The 19475-nt window shown below is 44.3% G+C and overlaps 2 protein-coding genes across 6 annotated transcripts in view; one reads left to right on the top strand and one right to left on the bottom strand.

The window, feature by feature from the left end:
* Window positions 1-5373, top strand: part of TSPAN4 (tetraspanin 4) — a 708227-nt gene extending 702854 nt beyond the window's left edge. For all 5 annotated transcript variants that reach the window (XM_075928231.2, XM_075928235.2, XM_075928234.2 and 2 more), the window contains one exon: window positions 562-5373. In XM_075928231.2, coding sequence (XP_075784346.1) covers window positions 562-630 — 69 coding nt within the window. In that variant the 3' untranslated portion in view covers window positions 631-5373. The remainder of the gene's footprint in view (window positions 1-561) is intronic.
* CHID1 (chitinase domain containing 1) overlaps window positions 1-19475 on the bottom strand; it is a 304160-nt gene that overhangs the window by 37371 nt on the left and 247314 nt on the right. The window contains exon 12 of the mRNA XM_075928227.2: window positions 18843-18908. Coding sequence (XP_075784342.1) covers window positions 18843-18908 — 66 coding nt within the window. The remainder of the gene's footprint in view (window positions 1-18842; window positions 18909-19475) is intronic.

The raw sequence follows: 19475 nt of genomic DNA, 5'->3' as shown, positions 1-19475 counted from the left end.
TGATTCCTTCCATGGATGTGATCATGAAATTGCAATATGTAGCTTTGGAAAAGGGCAAGCTCCTTCATTCTGAACAAAAACACTATCTCCCACAGTGATGATACAGTGACAGTGACAAATACAGGCAAATGCAACACCCTTCCCCTACCATAAAGGGTCTTTTAGCAACAGACTCCTAATTATTCCCTAGCAAATACCAGCTGCTTTTACACCTGGCACCAGAACTGAGATCAGGGCCACTGTCTGGTCCATGTCCTCCTGCTAACACCCATGAATGCAGGGGAATGGAGAGCAAGAATGGTCAACATGGAAGCAGAGGGTCACAGAGGCATGAAGCAGAGCAGAACAGGAACAGGGGCTTATGGGGAAAGTAGCATGTGCTCACATAATTTAAGACTGTATCATAAGACGTAGCTATAAGAGGACATGTAATGTTGCACAAGTAACTTTAATTATGGTATTTCCTATCGTTTGACTTTGCAACCCAAATAAGGTTGTTTTAACCTTTTCTTCTTGGTAGTATTAATGTCTGTCCATCTTATTTTTGTTTTGTTTCTTTAGATTCTTGGACTGACCTTTGCAATGACCATGTATTGCCAGGTAGTCAAGGCAGACACCTACTGTGCATAGAAACCATCTCAGCTTCTCCTCAAAAGGACACAGGAGAAAGCTCCTTCATGTTCATTCATCTGATCTTTTTTCTATGTAAGATAAACTGTGTATAATCCTATATCTCTGAAGATTTTGTAAATCACCCTAGCTTATGGAAGGAGGAAAAGGGGACGAAAGAAAAACCAAGGGAAGATCAGTGCTCAGATTGGCATGAGCAGGAGGAGGAAGCATTGTCTTTAAATAAGGTTGCTCCATTGTGACAGGGGAACACAATTCCCTTTGCATGGACTGTGACAAGATGGATGACACTGCTCACAGGGAACGGATCTGCAAACCAGTGTTAGAAAAGTCTGCAGACCCTGAAAAAGAGCTCTGTGAATCCAGAAAGATTTCCTTCCAGAATATATCATGGACTGCTACTGGGGATCAGAGCAGGGGCTGGAAAGTTAAATTTCAGTATTGGGGTGGGGGAGGAGTGTGGAATAACTAATACTGATGGAAGTATCAGGTTACTACAATTTGTCTTTGTGTGCAGCTAGCATCACAGCCAAGCAGCATGCCTCCAAATGCTCTCAAGACGATTTTTGCAGCCAGGAGTGTGTCATCTTCAGGAATGTTTTTAGTCTCATGTACTCTGAAGTCAGGAGCTGATCAGGGATCTGAGCAATGTGATCTGATTGGTAAGAGAAAAAAGTTTCCGTGAACATTCAGTCACCTATTAATTCGCAATGGTATAGAAACAGTAAGGGTGAGTGTGAAATATATTCATAGGCATTTGGCATTCTGAAGAGAGGAGAAATAACCCTGCATCTCACCTCAGAAGATAGAAGCTTTCTATCCCATTTCACATTCCAAGGGAACAAAAACTCAAAGGGAAATAATTGAGTTTTCAATTATTGAGACTCCTCCAAGAAATAATACTCCATTATTACCTCTGGGAAAATAAGTAATTACTTTCAGCTGTATCTTCATTTCTGTAAACAACTTGTGAGTGGGCTTTTCTCTGTTACTCTCTTATGGTTTTATTTTGTTGGGTTTTTTTTTTGCATTTCTGTTTCAAAACAGTCTACAAGCAACTATCATGCATTTCTGCATTTAAAGAGCTGTCAGCTGTTTCTTCACGGAATGTCATTAATTTTCCTGGGATAATATCTGCAGATAGTGTAGGGTTTGCTGTGTCAAAGAAAAATCTGTTAAACTAAGCCCTGTATAAGACTTGACATGTTTTCCTGCTTAGAAATGCTAAATTACTTATTTACATTATCAAAGGAAAATGGTTCCCAATCACCCCAGTGGGTACTGGAGTCAAGTTTCCAACTTACACGTTTTTTCCTCCTGCATTGTGCAGGTTTGCTCAGTAGCAACACCTGGCCCTGCTGGAATTTGCAAAACAAGCATCAGTCACAGCTCCTCATTGCAGGAAAACAGATTCCCATGTGTGTGCTCCTCCACTGTCCTAACTGAAGAGACCATGTGACTTGGGCTTTCAGAGATAATGGTCAATGAATTACAACTTTTCATCCAGCAAACTTCTAAACTGAGTATAACCCCAATGCGGCCTATAGTACTGTGCAATAGTCACTCAAGGCTGGATAGCTAAGTCTGCTGGGCCGTGCTCAAGCTTGATAGATACTGTCAAGGGTTGGGCTATTAGAAGAAAAACTGCTACAGTCTATGGTGTTTATACATGTCCTGCGCTAACCTCACCCTTCTGCCACTTACATAGCAAGTAGGAAATCTGAGATTTAAATGAACCCTCCATTTTAACTTAGACAGTGCTGGAGGATTTGGCAAAGTTTTCGGAAAGCTGCAGCATCACGAACAGGGTTGCTGTGGTGGGAAGGAGAGACCCTAACAAGAAGAACCATCCCTACAGCCAAGAGCTGTGCTAATGAACATAACCAAAGCAATACCATGCTGCTTCTGAGCTGACACTCTGCAGAAACCCTGAGCAGTGACAAGCTAGGTTGCTTGCCTTCTCCTCCTCCTTTGACTTCCAAAGCCAAGCATGTGTATGTAGTTTAGTTGTAGGCTTGCTACTAAATACCTAAGGGCTGTGTCTACACTGGGCCACTTATTCTGGAAAATCAGCCGCTTTTCCAGAATAACTTGCCAGCTGTCTACACTGGCCCCTTGAATTTCTGGAAAAGCACTGACGATCTACTGTAAGAAATCAGCCACTTTTCTGGAAATACTATGCTGCTCCCGTTTGGGCAAAAGTTCTTTTTCCGGAAAACTGTTCCGGAAAAGGGCCAGCATAGACAGCACAGTAGTGTTTTCCGCAAAAAAGCCCCGATTGCGAAAATGATGATCGGGGCTTTTTTGCAGAAAAGCGCGTCTAGATTGGCCACGGACGCTTTTCCAGAAAAGCATCCTGCCAAAGTAGACACGCTTTTTCCGGAAATACTTATAATGGAAAACTGTTCTGTTTTAAGCATTTCCGGAAAAGGGTGCCAGTGTAGACGTAGCCCAGGTGTGTGAAGGAATACCTTTTATTGGACCAACTTCTTTTGGTCTAATAAAAGATGTCTCTCACCCACTTTGTCTCTCTAAAGAATACATGTATATACTACAGCTGGAGTGGAGGAGTCAGACTCTTAATGGCACAGTGTGCTTCACATAGGTGAGGAATAGGCTTCCTTATCACCTTTCCAGTGGGCACTGACGCTTATCAACAAATACTGAAAACAAGATGAGGCCTTGAAGTCAAGCCCCAATAAAAAGAGTTCCTGAGTAAGAGGATCAGGTTGTCTAGACCAGTGTCTCTCAACCTTTTTTTATAAAGTACCCCCTTTTCAAAAAAAAAATTGCCCCTTTTAAAAAAAATAGTACCCCCCAGTACCTACAGTTTTCAGACACACAACATTTTTTTCTACCATTGCAATACATTTGTTTAAACAACTTAATCGTAGCTGGGTGGGCAATACAATTTTTGGGTATAAAAAAATACAAAACTAATAAAGCGCTGTAAAACTTTAAACAAAAATTCAGTTTTCTCCAAATTTCAGTTGTGTTGACATACCCCGCCAGACTTCTCTCAAGTACCCTTACGGGTACTCGTACCACTGGTTGAGAAACACTGGTCGAGACCAATGCAGAAATCCTTCCACATGTGAGCAGGACAAAGACTAGTGCTGTTTTTAAAGCACAGTCTTTGTTTGGAGTACTTGGGCGAGGAGGAGGCAACAATAGAGACACACACCAAAGTTGAATTTACAATTAGCATAAGTTCTTGCCCTGGCTCATTACAACGGTTGTACTCACGGTTATTGCTGGTGACAGCTCTGGGTTCCATCTCGGAGGAGCAGAATAATGGAGTGAGAAATGCATTAACAAGACATTGATTTAAAAAAAAAAAAAGATAAGAGAAGGGCTGCTACAAATAGACTCGTCTGTCATTAAAGATTAACATGCAGTCCCAACGGCTCAGCTAACATGAAGGCATCATCCTATGACAGAGCTGGGTTGGAGATTCCTGCAGCAGCTCTATAAGATGGGCTCGGGGTAGCGAGCACAGCCCATTCCTCATGTGAATCCTCGAGCTGCAACATTCTGGCCAAATGCAGGGAGAAAATGTCGAATGATTGAATGCTAGAACACTCCTCCTGGTTGTGCTTTGATTATTTGTCACAGTTTGTGGTACTTCAAAGTCTTTGGTTTGGAGGCTCCTAGCAGTTATTATAAGCATCTCCTTGTAAACCAAAGTAGCTTGGGGTGTGTAAAGGCATTAACAACAATGCCACAAGACTTTGTCTAATCTGGGTCTCTAGAACATTGACATTGCCAACCGTGGTGCAGAGAGTCTTGAACTGGCGTCTACATTCTGTATTACTGACTTTTCAAATAGGTCACCAGGTAGATCTTATAGACACTACCAACACACTCTGTCCTCAGTCCATTACCCTGTATTGCAGTTGACCTAAGTATCCCAGAAATTTTTTATGCGTCCCTTCTGAATAAGTGAACTGATTGGGTGGTAGATCTGAAACAACCACTGTGCACCTTGTAAAAGCCATTTCCTTAGAACACATTAACTTTAGACTAGCTAGTGCATTAAAATCATCGTATAGTAAACCAGGCACATATTAAAAGGCTCCATAATGTAGGTCTCTAGAGCAGCACAGAATTCATTCCAAAGGCTCTCCTAAATCAATGACTTAAGCAAAGGTTTAGTGTCTGTGGAGTTTAACAGGTTTTTGGGGGACTGGAGGGGGGTTAATAAAAAGGAGGACTTTTAAAATGTAAGATAGGACCAAAGCCAGGGAATCCAGCATCAAGGTTAGACTGTTCCTAATGAAATGAGTCAGGCCCTTTTCGTGGTACAAGGCCTACATTTGGTTCTGTTGAAGTTAATGGGACCAGGATTTTAAGTTTCTGTCTGCCATACTTTTGGCTTTACTGTCATCTATCATAACTATTAAATATATTTCTAAGGTTTTATTTCCCTGCAACTGGCCATAGCAGCCATCTTGTATTGTGTATTCAATAAGATTGCTTAACTCCACACCCTATATAGCACAGGCAATAAAATTCACCCTGGTTTCTACTCTATATGTACCGTCCAAAAACCCTGGACATGGTAGTTCTTGATTCCCTTTGGAGCTAGTAATGAGTAATAGCAAACTGCACAGTTATTATACAAAAGCATTAAACTAGCATCAGTGAATGCGGCTGCTACACAAAAGCCTCTCAAAAACAAATTAAAGACTGTGCAATTGAATTTCACAGGAGTTGTGACAGCCCCCACCCCCACCCCACCCATACTCACCCTACCCAACTAACATTGCTATATCGAGCTGGGATCCCAGCAAGCTGGGAAGAGGCTACCAGCATGAGGCATATCCATACCCTCACGGCTATTCTATAAACATGGTGTGAGAGAAAGTGGGTGCGTCACTGATCTTTAAACTAGTACCTTATTTCACAAGGACTTTTTATACAGTATATTAAATTGCTGATACTGCCATGGCAAATTCTGTTTGGAGTTATGATATGAGTTCAGTTTGAAAATCCTCTGTACCAGATCACATTAGCCAGTTGTTGGTTACTTGGATTGTCCCGTTGCAATAGATGGAATGATACAGTTGTGTGCACCATATAGAGGACAGAATTTAAAATATACATTTTATTTTTTAAAAGTTATTAAATATTCTTTAACGTTTATAGCTGAATGTCTTGTGTTCTTTATAATATACATACATAGGCTGTAATGTAAACTGAGTGTGTACTTGCAGAGGTGTATGTATGTGTATGTATACATACACACACACACACACACATATATGAAACTGCATACCATGTTTCCATTTTCTTATCTCCCATAGCCTACATTTAATCAAGATTATTCTATCAATTTTTTTTATAAGCAGATTGCCAATTACTCCAGGAAAGTGAATACCAATTTTCTCTGTGTAGGAGCGCACACAGATTATTTTATACATATCACAAATCGGTATCCCTTTGGAACAATGTGTGTATCCATGATCAGTGCTGCTATAAACAAGTACACTGACATGAATCTATTATCTTTTTATTCTGCTTGATTTTTGAATTTAGTTGAACATGATTGTGTGATAATCAATTTTGAAAGAAAAAGGGGTGGCTGTTTTTGAGTCAGCAGCCAGTTGTTAATATAAAGATATGTTTTGGCACATAAACCATATTAGTCTGTCTATTAAAATGAAACATAGGAATTGCCTTGTCAAATCCAAACAGAGGTCCATCTAGCTGGGTACCCTTCCTGAGGCCCTGTCCACACTCTGACTACTTCTCCAATATAGAATACTGGTTCCACACTTCTAGCAAGAAGAATGCTGCTTTTCAGTCTGATTCCAACCCACCCCCAAACAAACCAAGCTCTATCAATCAAAGTACAGTTTTACCAGTATAAATGCTTTTGCACTTAGTGGCTTTTGGCAGCACAGCCATGCCAATCACATAATACACCACTTCGCACTCTCGACAGATATAGCTGTGCTGACAGAAATCTGTGGTGTAAACACTGCCAGGAGTAGATATAACAAACTGTTTAAGAGGACAGTGTAAGAAGCCTAACAATGAAGAATTCTGTCCTCATGGGATATTTTTTTCAACCCCATCATTTGGTGGCTGGTTTGTGCCCTGAAGCGTGAAGGCTTTTATCCCTTACATTTTTCTTCATCCTACCTGACATACCACTAATGGATCTCATTAACCATGTCAACTTCTAATTCTGTTCTGAATCTGATGAAGCATTTTACTTAAGTGATATCCTGTGGCAGTGAGTTTCACAGATCAAATATGCATCATATTATAACACTTCCTCATATAGGTTTTTAAACTTGTTATCTTTCCATTTTGTTGACTGTCCCTTTAGAATTATTCCTTAGAAAAGAGGTGGGCAATAATTTTTGATGGGGGAGGGGCACTCCAGGAATTTGGAAAGGGCTTCACTCTTCCATATCAATGGAGGAAGTGCCAGGTCTGGGATGGAGGTTGGGTGCAGAAGGGAGTTTACAGTAAGGGATTGGGGTGCAGGAAAGGGTCTGGGAGGGAGTTTGGATGAAGGAGGCAGTTGTGACCTGGGTTAGGAGACTAGGGTGCAGAGGTTTGGGTTGTAACCTTAGGCAGAAAGATTGTGGCTTGGGGAAGGGGATTGAGGTGCACGATCTGGGAGGGGATATGGGTGCAGGAAGGGGCAGAGGGTATGGGGGTATGAGGGGAAAAGGGTTGGAGTGAGAGAGAGCGGGTCTGCCTGGGAGACTTACATGCTTCACACTCAGGCTGCCTGCCCCACTTCCATATTGGCTGCAGGGACCATGTGGTTTTTGAACAACTACAAGCCTGAGAGGAGTGGGGAAGGGTGCTTCACAAGCTGCCTGTTGACAACAGGCAGCTCCCATTGGCTAGAAACTGGCCAATGGGACTGTGCTATGGGTGGGAGCAGCTCGTGAAGCCTTTCTCCCCTCTGCCGGGCTCACAGCTGTTCAAATAGACCCCTGCAGCAGCCGCTTTTCTCAGCAGCGTGCGGGGGGTAGGCAGGGAGGCTGCCTGAGGCAGGGAGGAGCCCTGCTGCATCCATGGGCTGCATCTGGCAGCTTGGTGGGCCAGATCCGGCCTGCGGAGGGTATTTTGTCCAGGCCTACCAATGGCCTACCAATGCTGAGAGATGATATTAAGGTACATTTTCCAACAGTCCTCAACACAACCTTTATAACGACATTCAAAATTATGGAACTGACAAACTGCAAGTAGATTTGGGTTCCATAGATTTTACTAATGATGTTGACATGTGAGGAAAATAACCAGGTAATTGACTAGCTACATTGCAAATGCAATTTGACAGGTTGTTTAAAAAGCACTTGTTCAGGAACTGTACATATTTGCCATTCTTAAACCATTTTTCTGCCAATGGCCATGCTCCTTACTATATAAATACTTCCCCATGTAACTAACACCAGTTACTTTAGTCAATAGAACATCATGCTTTTGCTCTCAAGAAAGAAGAGCTTGGTTTACCCTTCCTCTAGTAGTTAGTAGGCTATTAATAGGATTATATCCACCAACACTTAAATCAGTATAAGACAGCCAACTCTATAGTTTACCTTACAGCCACCAATACCCTACAATATATGCTTCTTTAATGTGGAAAGGCTTCATCAGACAAGATGATTTCTCCATCAACCCATGGGTATCACATCTCTCTTCAGAAATTGCTGGTCTATCCATGGTAATGTACAACCTCGTTTGTTAATACAGAGGGTTTAAATAGAGGATTTCTTGTATTTGACTAAAGGAATGAGATCCTCACTCAATATGAACCTTCCAAAACATTCTCCTGGAACTGTTAGTATGTGACTTCAGTCAAGGACAGCCAACAAAAAATATAACTATGTATATAATTATATATAATACAAAAATAGCTTTTGTACAAGGTACAACATAAAAAAGAGAATGTTACACTGTATTGTTGTTTCTGTATTTATTTTACCATACTGACAGTGATACAAGTTCTAGGTGTAAAAGCACTCATTCTGGAGATACTAATGACTACCACTGAAATAAATGGATTTCAGGAACTGGCTTGTTGAGAGTCTATTCAGATGCAACTCCTCTTTTGTAAAACTATGCTTGACTATGGTGCACACAGCTGTTTCTGCTCTGCTTCCTACCCCTACGCTTGCCATCACAACCATGAAAGCATCTAGGTTGCAAAGTGCTCAGCCATGCCAGGTACCGGGTGCCCTCAGTATCCATAGATATTGACATGTAGACTGCTCTATAGGCACCAAGTATTGTTAACTAGAAGACTTGCCAAGATTTGACTGACCTTTCCCCAGAGGCTAGGAGAGTAGGGAGCACCTCTTTACCTGATTGGCCAGGAGCCTTTCCAAGAAGCAAATGCATCATATATGTACATATGTGCAGTAAACTGGCTATGACGTTAGCTCATAGTTCAGACCATTAGCACCTGTGATATAGGCAATCTGAAAAACACCAACCATCAGAATGGTCCCCATAGTTCTTATTTCAAATGCATACATGTGCCTTTTTGAGGTTAGTGGAATTAGAGAATTCCTAATTTTCACCTGATGTGATGGATCTGGGGTTCGATTATGACAGCACAACTTACCGAGGTAGGTGGAGTCAGCAAGGAAAGCAACCTCTGGACACCCAGAAAGCAAACAGGTAGGCTAGAAGGAGAAACACTAAAATTCACAGCAGCCATAAGTAGGAAAGGCTGGTTAGCTTCTAATTATGTAGCTTTGGGGCCTTTCTGCTTTTTATTTGAAGCTCTGTGCCTCTTGCTCCCTATTTGTCATCTGAAGAAGTGGGTTGTGTCCATGAAAGCCCATGATATTATTAATATATATTTTGGGTTAGTCTCTAAGGGTGCATCTACACAACACCCTTACCTCAAAATAAGCTACACAATTTGCGCTACGCGAATTGTATAGATTATTTCAAGGTAATTTCAAATTAGCTTATTTTAAAAATTTTCAAAATGAAGCGCTATTCCGACAAGTCCCTTAGCCCTCATGGAATGAGGGCTACAGGGATGCCAGAATAGCACACCTGTTATTTCGAAATATATTTTGAAATAATGTGTGTGTTTAAAGACACGGAATTGGTATTTTGGGATACCGGAGGTATTCCAAAATAGCCCCACTGTCTAGACGTAGCCTAAGGTGCTACAGGACCATTGTTATTTGTAAAGTTTTTTTTAGTTACAGACTAACACAGCTACCCCTCTGAGTCCATCAGAGAAAGTGAGGCAATGATTACAGGAATGGAAGATAAGGATGAGGATACAAAAACAGGGTAGCGGGAAATAGGGAGGATAATACTTAGAAATTGGATAGTACTTGTCCTCTTTGTAGTGTTTAGAAAAAGAGCAGTATTCTGTTAGTCAGCACAGGAACCCTCTAGTGACTGACACCATGTTCTATATTTTAGAAGCTGACAGAACCCTACCAGAGCTCCCATGTGGATAAGCCTTGTATGTTTGTATTTATCTAGGAATCACAATTATTTGGGACCCAAATGTGCTTATGTAGTTTTTCAAATTACTTTGTCATATAAAGTCACAGCCCTCTTCAAAAAACTTTACAAACAATTTATCCTCGGAACTCACCCATGAAATGGACAGATCAGTAAATAAGTATATTCCTATTTTAGAGATAGGGGATGCTGAGGCAGAGAATAACTATTGAAAAAGACTCTAAGTCAGAGCTATGATGACAACTCAGAAATCCCTAGGTCCCAGTCCTGTGCTAATACCATGCTGGCTTTCACTCTCCCACTCTCAAGAAAGGAAAAGGAAGTGGGGAACTGCATAAAGGAAGTGGATAAAAAGGAGGCGTAGTAGGCAGGGAAGTAGACTGATAAGAGGAAGCGTAGATGAAAGAAGAGCGTGTAAGTGGGATATAAGGAGAAGAAAGGGAACAACTGAGGAGGCAAAATGACTGGATGAGTAAAGGAAGTGGTATACAAGCGGGAGAGGATAGCAGAGTGAGTGCAAAAATTGAGTGGCGAGGAAAAGGAGCAAGATTTGAACCCCGAGGGAAGAGATGTGCTGGAGAGTAAAAATAGAGCGTGAGGCAGAGTAACACTGGATGAGAGAGAGCTAAGAGGGCTGGCTGCATGAGGGAAGATTGTAGTCAGGAGAGAGAGACTAGAAAATAGTTGATGAAAGTCAAGTGTAATTATCCCCAGGGCTGTTGCTACACTTCAAAGGTGAAAGCACTGTGGGGAGCACGGGGCCAGTGAGGGAGTCCCCAGCTGACCCAGGCTCCATGCAATGCTGTCCCTTTGAAACACCGTGTTCAGCCCAGGCCAGCAGAGACTGGCCCCAGGCTCCACGTGGCACTGTCAGTTTGAAGCACCTCTTCCTCTCCCCCCTCTTTCTGATAGAGGCATCAAGGGTGTGGGGAGTTGACTAGCATTTGCAAGCAGCAAGAGGGGAAGAAGAAGCTAGTTCCCCCAGCACTGTCTCTGTAGGGGGTGAAGAGACATGGGAGGCAGAGGCATAGTGTGTGTGTGTTGGGGGGGACCTGGCATCTCTTGACACATTTAAAAGCCAGAGCCACAGCAGGGTTAGCTCCCAGGGCTGGGAGCTAACCCCACTGCAGCTGTGCAATTTCCCATATTATTGACTAAGCGAGTAGTTGATGGAAATTCGGACTACTCGATTAACTAATTAAACGCAATTTAACATCCCTAATTCTCTCAGGATTAACAAAGACATCCCTCCCCCCAAAGCTGTACAATGATTGGCACCGTGGTATACAAGCACCTATTATTTAGATCCTTACAATGCTCAGGAAGGTGCCTTGGTTTTCTACAGCTGCAGTCCCTGGCAACTAATCATTTAGACCAGCATTTCCTAAAGTATGGTCTGCGGCCTGGTACCGGTCCTTAAAAACATATTACTGGTCCTCAGAGCATGCTCCCGGGCAGCGGGGCTAGATCCGGTGGGTGCTAGGATCCAGGGAGAAGGCCGGGGGCCATGCGCACCAACGCAGAACTCCCGGTGCCAGCCAATAAAGTGGTCCGTTGCATACTGGGGACTTTGTTCCCCTGCTGCCTTCCTGTGTGGGGAGGAGTGGGTGGGGATCCGGGACTGCACTGGCTCCAACTGCTTGGGCGGCACGTGCTGCCATGGGAAGCAGAGGAGCAAGGCGTATGCTGCCCGAGTGGTTGGGGCAGGTGCGGTCCGGGACTCCCTTTCCACCTGCGCAGGAAGGCATCAGGACCAGTGTGTCAGGCACCGTGCTGCTGTTTGGGGGATGGGGGAGCACACACGCACTTCCTGGGCCTTAGCAGCTACAGGATCCCCAGGTATCAGTCCTTGTCCCCTCCTCCCCCTCCCAGACCTCCATAAGTACCCTGTCCCAGCACCCACAAGCACCCTGTCCCCTGCCTCAGCACTCATTGGCACCCTTCCCCAGAACTCTGTCTTAGCACCCACAAGCACAGTTGGGGCCACATTAGTGAGGTTTGAAGTGTTTGGAGTTGTGTTTTTGTATCTCACTTGTGTGGCCCCAACTGACTTTTCTGTGGGCTAAAATTGGCACTGGGGGCTTTGGGAGGACCAGAAACAATGTATTTGCATCTTCATCATTTGCTTAATGAATATGCAAATACATGTTACCTCCTCCAAAAGCTTGTGAATGGATTTACTGGTTCCTGGTGTCAAAAAGTTTGGGAACCTCTCCTTTAGACACAGCTAGCCCCTCACAATGGGCAGACACACAACTCTCCTGCAGCAGCAGCTGCTGAACGTGACCGGCAATGTCTGGAGAAAGGGAAGTCACAAACCATGTGTAGGATTTAAAGGCTTTGCATCACAATAGTGCTTATTTGTTCTTCCCTGCACTCTGCTTTCATTCTAGTCCAACAGCTCTCCGGCCCCACCTCCAACCTGAGAGTGAAATCACCAGCTGGCTCCTCCTCTTCCGAGACAGCTCAAGCTCATGGCTGTTTAAGAACATCAGAGATGATGGAAATGGTTACCACAGAGTGACGGGAAATGGATGTTTCTTACTTTTACTGTTTCCAAACCCTTAGTACTTCCCCAGCCAGACACAACATTCACAGCCAAAGGAAGGTGATCCAGGGAACAATGGCCAGACTTGTGTGCAAGTTAAGTGAAAGGGGAAACTCCAAGATATTTTAAAAAATTCAGTGTACCATAGACTCAGACTCTAAGGTGAGAATGGACCATCATCTAGTCCAACTGCCTGCATACCTCAGGCCACAGAACCTCCTCCACCCAGTCCTGGAATAGACCTATAAGCTCTGGCTGAGTTACTGATGGTTTAAATACTTCACGTTACAGAGAATTCATCATTTTTACTAGTTTAAAGCTGCAAGTGACTCATGACCCATGCGGCAGAAGGTGAAAAAGCCAATCTCAGCCAAGTTGACCCAGGGAAAATTACTTCCCAAAGGCCATTATTTAGAACCTCAGCATGTTGGCAAGACCCACCAGGCAAATATCTGGGGAAAATCTCTGTAGTAACTCAGAGCCCTCCCCCATTCAGTATCCCCATCAGACAATGTGTCACCAGTTCACATACATATATGGAGCACAGGTGTCCTGTAGGCTTGAAAGGTTTTATTACCAGGAATGTAAATGCAATTGTAGAGAGCCTAAGAACCTTTGGCCAATCTGATCCATTTACTGACTAGCTCAGTGTTTCTTCAAGTGTGTTCTGTGGCACACAGGTGCACCGCGAGGCAGTGGGAGGTGTGCCACAGATATATGGTGACCATATGTCCCTTTTTTTCCGGGACAGTCGCGGATTTAAAGAAACCGAGTGCTAGCGCGGCGCAGAAGCAACTCCCTATTTCCAGCAAGCACCTAAGTGGCTCCCTTGGTGCTTTGCACAGGCAGCCAGGGTCACTGCTGGTGGCGCGCAGTGTCCAGAGCTCCAAGCTCACGTGCCACACGTGCCGCTGTCCAGCAAAACCCACTCCGCTCCCTCCCAACACGGCCTTTCCCTCCCGCTGTGGGACTTCCTCTGCCATGCACGGCTGCCAGCCCGGCCTCCTCCATCCACAGGCGGCCGCCACCGCTGCTGGAGGGGGAAGAGCACTGGTTGGGGGTCAAATCCGGCAAGCCGCTCCTGAGAGATGATGCTGGAGTCCTGGCAGAGAGTGTACAGAGCCCGGCTGGAGCGCTGCAGAGTGGGGTATGTTCAGGCTTTGCCGGTGTGCTCTCTGCATGGCCCTTTCTCCCCCCGCTCCTTCCTACTCCCCCAGCGGAGTGGCAGTGCACAGACCCGCTTGCCCTGCGGTGCTCCCCAAGCTGGGTCTAGTGGATTGGAGGGTTTCTCCCCTGCCCCCCGCGCTTCTCCTATGGGAGCCAAAGCTGGTTCAGGGACTGGACTGCACTAAAATTAGCACCGTGGGTGCCCCAGCTCCAGGCCCAGCAAGCAGTCCTGCCTTGGAAGCACCTGGGGCCAGTGCTGCAGGGACTTCTGGGGCCCAACCACGGACTCCAGCCCCACAAACTGGAAGGCAAAAGGTGGGGGAGGGGCACCGAGAGAAATAGGGGAGGAAGGTTGGAAGAGGAAGGGGCCTGTGTTGAGGGGAGGGGAGCATGGCAGGGCAGGAGAAGAAAGGGGAAGGCACCAAGCGGCAGGGTGCAGGAGAGACAAATGCCAGGGGGCCAAGTGGAGACAATGAGGAAAAGGGCAGGAGGAGGGAGAGAAGGTGTCAGTGGGGGTGGCAGGGTGGAGGGGACAGGGTGATGCTGTGAGAGGAGAGAGGAAGGGCATTGGGCGCAAGAGGAAGCAAGGGGAGGGGGAGAAGGGTTGAAAGGAGGGGTGGGCACGAGGAAGGAGGGGATGGAGCAAGTCATGTGTGAGGACGCAAAGGGGCCTGAGAGGAACTGGGGCTGAGGTTGGTGAGGGGATGGGCATCAAGGAGAAAGAGGGCAAAGGGGCAGGAGCATGAGGGAAGAAGGAAGCACCAGGAGGGTGCAGGGCTAAGGGAAGGTGCAGGTGCCAGAGGATTCTGGGGGTGAAGCAGAAGGGCAGACACTTGCAGGGGAGGAATCAGCACCAGAGGAGAGAGGTAGGGCAGGTGTGTAGAGGGAGGTGTTAGGAGAGGACATGAAGAGGGGTAGCTACACGATCAGAGTGGGGCTACTAGAGGAGTGGGCACAGGGGGGAGGGAAGGGCTTGTGCAGGGGAGCAGGTCCCATGAGGGCTGAGGGCAGTGAGAAGGGCAGGAGTCAGGACAGCAGAGGAGGGTGAGGAGTTGAGTGGCGGGGGGCAGCAGGCACCAGGTGAGCTGATGGAGCAAGAGAGGAGACATGGCGGCAGAGGGAAAAGGTAGAGGTTTATAAGATATTTATTATTAACTTGGGTGCCACAGTGGCACATCCAAACAAGCCACATGAACTTAATACTAGTGCACAATACAAAAATAATTCTGCTCATGGGAGGAAAATCTTAGCGGGAACACTTCCTCCAGCCTTCCTCCTCCCCCCCTCTCCCAAGTTAATGTGATACAAATTGGTTTAATGCAATTGCAGGATAGTAACATGAGGGAGGGTTTGATGGGGACCAAACTCATCCCTAGTGGTAGGAGGATAGTGGGAAAAGTTCTTAGAGGAGGTCACATGACACCTTGTACTTCTGGTCATGTGTCCATCTTGACCCCAAGAGTCAGGGGCATGGTTAACAGAGGTCAGGGGTGTATTGCTAATGTGTCCCTAATTTTGGTTCAGAAAATATAAGTACCATACGTGGTGAGAACAGAGTTCAAATGGCTGCCTTTAAGAAACACCGGACTAGCTGAATGTCCCAGTGCCTTGTTTACAAGAAGAGCTGTTGCTATACGTAAACTGGAATATTTCATTTTCATTTAGTGGTTATTTCATTTTCATTTAGTGAGCTCTCCCTTGGTTGCCCTATGTGCTTAAGAGCAAATTAAGGGCAAACTGAAAAATTAAACTGAAGATAGAGATAATCCCCATAAATATGTACACAATTTCCCCCGTAACTCAGCTATCAGAGGTACGCTGCATAGTGGTAAATTCTTTTAAATTATTAATTGCTCTCCTGTGAAATATTATGGGTTTTCTCCTTCACTTGCTGGCACCTCAGAATGTACTATGCTGTGATCACATCAAAACCACGGGTAGGCAGGGCTGGTACTATTGAAGTATGCAGATACTGCAATGCTGGAATGTTTAAGCGAACTAGAAAGTGTACAAGGAAGGTTTTTGGGGTGTATGTGTGTGAAGAGTTTTTAAAAGGCGAGTTAAAATTCATCTTCATGCTGAACAGCACCCACAGATGGGCTACTGGGGGCACGCATGAATAGGCTTGACTTAATTCTTATTTTATCTTTGCATTCACCTTTAAAATAAACAAACATTGCTGCCCAGAGGCATTAAAGTATCAGCAAGTTCTCTGTTGAGGTAGGAGAGTGGCTTATTTCCACCCCACCATTCCTCCAGGTCTCCATAAAATTGATGTGGGTCAACAGTAATATGAAGAGAGACCTCATGGGGTGAAGGTTTGAATATACAGACATGCCCAGGAGGAATCCAAGTACTGATAGCAAAAGCTTTCCCAAGGGAACCATGCCAAAAGGCAAGGTGGTTTAAAAGTTTCAGATATGTTTTAAATGCAATTTTTGAAGCACAAGAAGAAGCAGTTTCCCCAGGGGACTTGCAGAGCTACAATGTCTAAGTATATTCGAAGATTATCATTTGAGGATTCAAATCCAACTTTATGTTAGTATTAATCCACTGAGCTGCCGTCCCATTCGCAAATGGTCACTGCTCGCTCTCTTTCTCTAGCAATAGAGAGCTTGTTAAATATTAAGGTTTTAATCTTAAGTACCTTGGTATGACAGAAAAAAGTCCTAAAAAGTGCAAAAAAGAAACATTTTCTAACTACCAAAAAATATTTTCCAGGGAGAGGTTAGAAAAGGCAACCATCCCCAGACTAGTAGAAAGGCTATATAATAAATCCTTTTACTTTAAAAGAAGCTGCTAAGTTTCTGCAGGTAAACTCTTCCCCTGTCTTGACAAAGGTTGGCAAGTGTCCTGCTTCTGAAGGTCAAAAACTCATATTCTCCCTACCACAAAATGCCAACTTTGCAACAGGAAAGAGGGTCTACTTAGATAATTGTGGATGTAGCACACCTCTGAACTACTTGGGAGAACAACACCGGGATTAAATGTTTTAGCTGCTCTTATTGTTACCTGTTTTTGACATGTGATCCAACAATGAACTTTAAACAACAATGGGCCAGATGGCCAATTGCTTCCAGGATAAAACCCTTTTTCTCAGCATATGTCTGCACTAGCAGTACAGCCATAGTGCACTACTGTAGATATTTCCTTCAGCAACAGTAGGGGTTCTTCCATTACTTTAGTAAATCCACCTCTTAGAGGCAGGAGCTAGGTCAACAAAATAATTCTTTCATCATCCTTTCGTCCATACCAGGGTTTAGGTCAGCTTGACTACATGGCACAGGACATGACATTTTTCACATGCCTGAGTGACAGAGTTAAGCCAACCACCAACCACGAGGTCTCCTTGAAGTAGTTCTGTGAAAAGGGGGAGGAGTTCATGTTACACAGCCCCTGCAAGTCTGGCTGCCCTCACAGCTCTTCCGAAGTGCACACTACAGCCTCCACATCACCAACTCTCATTCGCACACCATTCTCAGTAGGAGCTGTGCGCACTCCTCACCGGTCCTACACTCCTCAAGTTCTACTACTGCCTTGGCTCTCTCCCGACCACTCACACTCTAGGTAGGTCCTCAACTCTCTCAAGCCAGATCCCTTGCCTGTCTAATGGAGAACACAAAGGGAGGCCCTGTCCACATCTTCACCAAGTCCCCGACTAGCAGCTGTCCACAAGCCACTTCTGCTCAATGCATGGATTAAATCACTACTCCCCTCCTTACAGGGAGAAGGAGCAATATATTAATAGGCATGTACACTCCTAAACTGGAATTTTCCCTACCAGCCCCTAGACTTGTGTAGGCCATTAGAGCAACAGCTTTAACCAGAAGGCAATATTTGGAGGGGGTCACAGAGCTTTAAATGAAATGAATATATGGCTTAGGGTTTTGTCGAAAGAGGATATTCAAATTCAAAACTTTCAAAAGTGCGATCGGAAGAAGATATGCAAATTCCAATGGAATCTGCATATCCTTTTTGACCGTTTAGTGTAGTCTAGATATGCCCAGGGAGAGCAATACTTTAAAAGGAACAAGAAGCTCTGCAGAGCTACTGGCATTAGCACTCTTGGGAGACCTAGTGTAGACTAGGCATCAGCTGCAAGAAAGGTTAGAGAGGACCCTGTGGCTAACGGCACTGGCAGCCAGTCCACACTATAGCTAACCCAGACAAAGCTGAACTACTTTTGCAACAGTGACATATTTTTTCAAAAATTCCCTAGCATAAGCAGGTCCTATAATGTAAAGGTACAGCGGAGACATGGTTGGTTGGTGATTTGATTTTGGGATGAACCTCAAATTTACCAGACCCCTGTCACATAGGTAGCTGGTGAATACCCATTGGAACAGAGTAAAAAGTTGTAATTCATCTCTCATATGCAACTAACATTAACATTTACTAAAAATTAAGGTAGACTTCATGTATTGAAGTTGCTAGGAAATAAGGATGGACTGAGGACTAGAAAATACCTAGGGCTTTCCAAAGCTAAAAGGTGCACTCTACACCGGGATCCTATAAGCATTTTTTCCACTTTAGGATATATACCCTGCATTAACAACGGTTAGGGCAACATCATCACTACATGGCATTACATACAAACTAACTGCTTACATTGAAATCTCAATGTTAACTATGGATACATCACCTCTTCTTCCAAAACACACACATATATGGTGTGGGTGCATTTTATGTAAGGGTTTCATTTACAAGAGTGATAGCACCTCAAAAACCAGGGCACCATTTCAGGCATGTTAGGGGGGCAGCATCTGGGCGCTCTGGGACATAGCTTGCTTTTCATCCTATTCCCTGGACGCTAAGAGAGTGAGAGAGCTCTCCAGTCAGGTAGGAGAGGCATGCACAGAATGCAAATACTTTCCCCTCACTCCCTTAGAGTCTGGGGACTGGGATAAAAAGCAAGCAGCATCCCATAGAGCACAGCTGCTGCCCCCACTATGCACCCGAAATCCGATATTATGAGATTGTATTCAAACACAGCTCCCAAAGAAGAGGAGGAAGAGTACGCCTACCCTAAACTTACCTGGAAGTCATGGATCTCCACTTTCTTTCCAGTTCCAGTCCATGCCATTGTGCAGTGGACAATGTTCTAAGAAGTAAAAAGTCACCAGGTTAAAATTATTAAACGATTAAAGGTCAAATTACAGGTCAGTTTCTGAGAAAAACTAGAGGTTTGGTTCTTAATTGCTTCTATTTTTCAGCTTGCTGCTTCATCTTTATTGTTCACAGAGAGAACCCTTTAGTTCATATTTATATAAGCAGTGTTACAGTCACACATACATACATCTGAAATTTTTATTCCACACCACCATTCCTTAGAAATCATTAATTTAATTGAAGTTGAGAGGTTCATAAATATTGTTTTATGTAGAGGCTACAAAATATCACATTTTGCTTTTGTAAGCACAGGAGAGTAACTATGTAATACCTCTGAACATCCCAAGGTACATTCAATAAAATGAGAAGTGTTACAGCTTCTTCATGGCATCTCAATTCTAGAACTGCTTTATTGACTACTTCATTGATAGGGAGCAAAGTTTGCCTTCCTGTAGCTTCTATTTTCCTCAGTGTAATGTTTTGGAGACTTTTCTTGTAATAATTTAATTCCTTCCCTTATCATTCTTGGTTCTCGATGTCTAATTTAGCCTTGGCAGAA

The sequence above is a fragment of the Pelodiscus sinensis genome, chromosome 5, assembly GCF_052426305.1.
Source record: "Pelodiscus sinensis isolate ZL-2025 chromosome 5, ASM5242630v1, whole genome shotgun sequence".
Lineage (NCBI taxonomy): Eukaryota > Metazoa > Chordata > Testudines > Trionychidae > Pelodiscus > Pelodiscus sinensis.
Note: the sequence above shows the minus strand (reverse complement) of the source record. Positions and strands in the feature narration are given on the sequence as shown.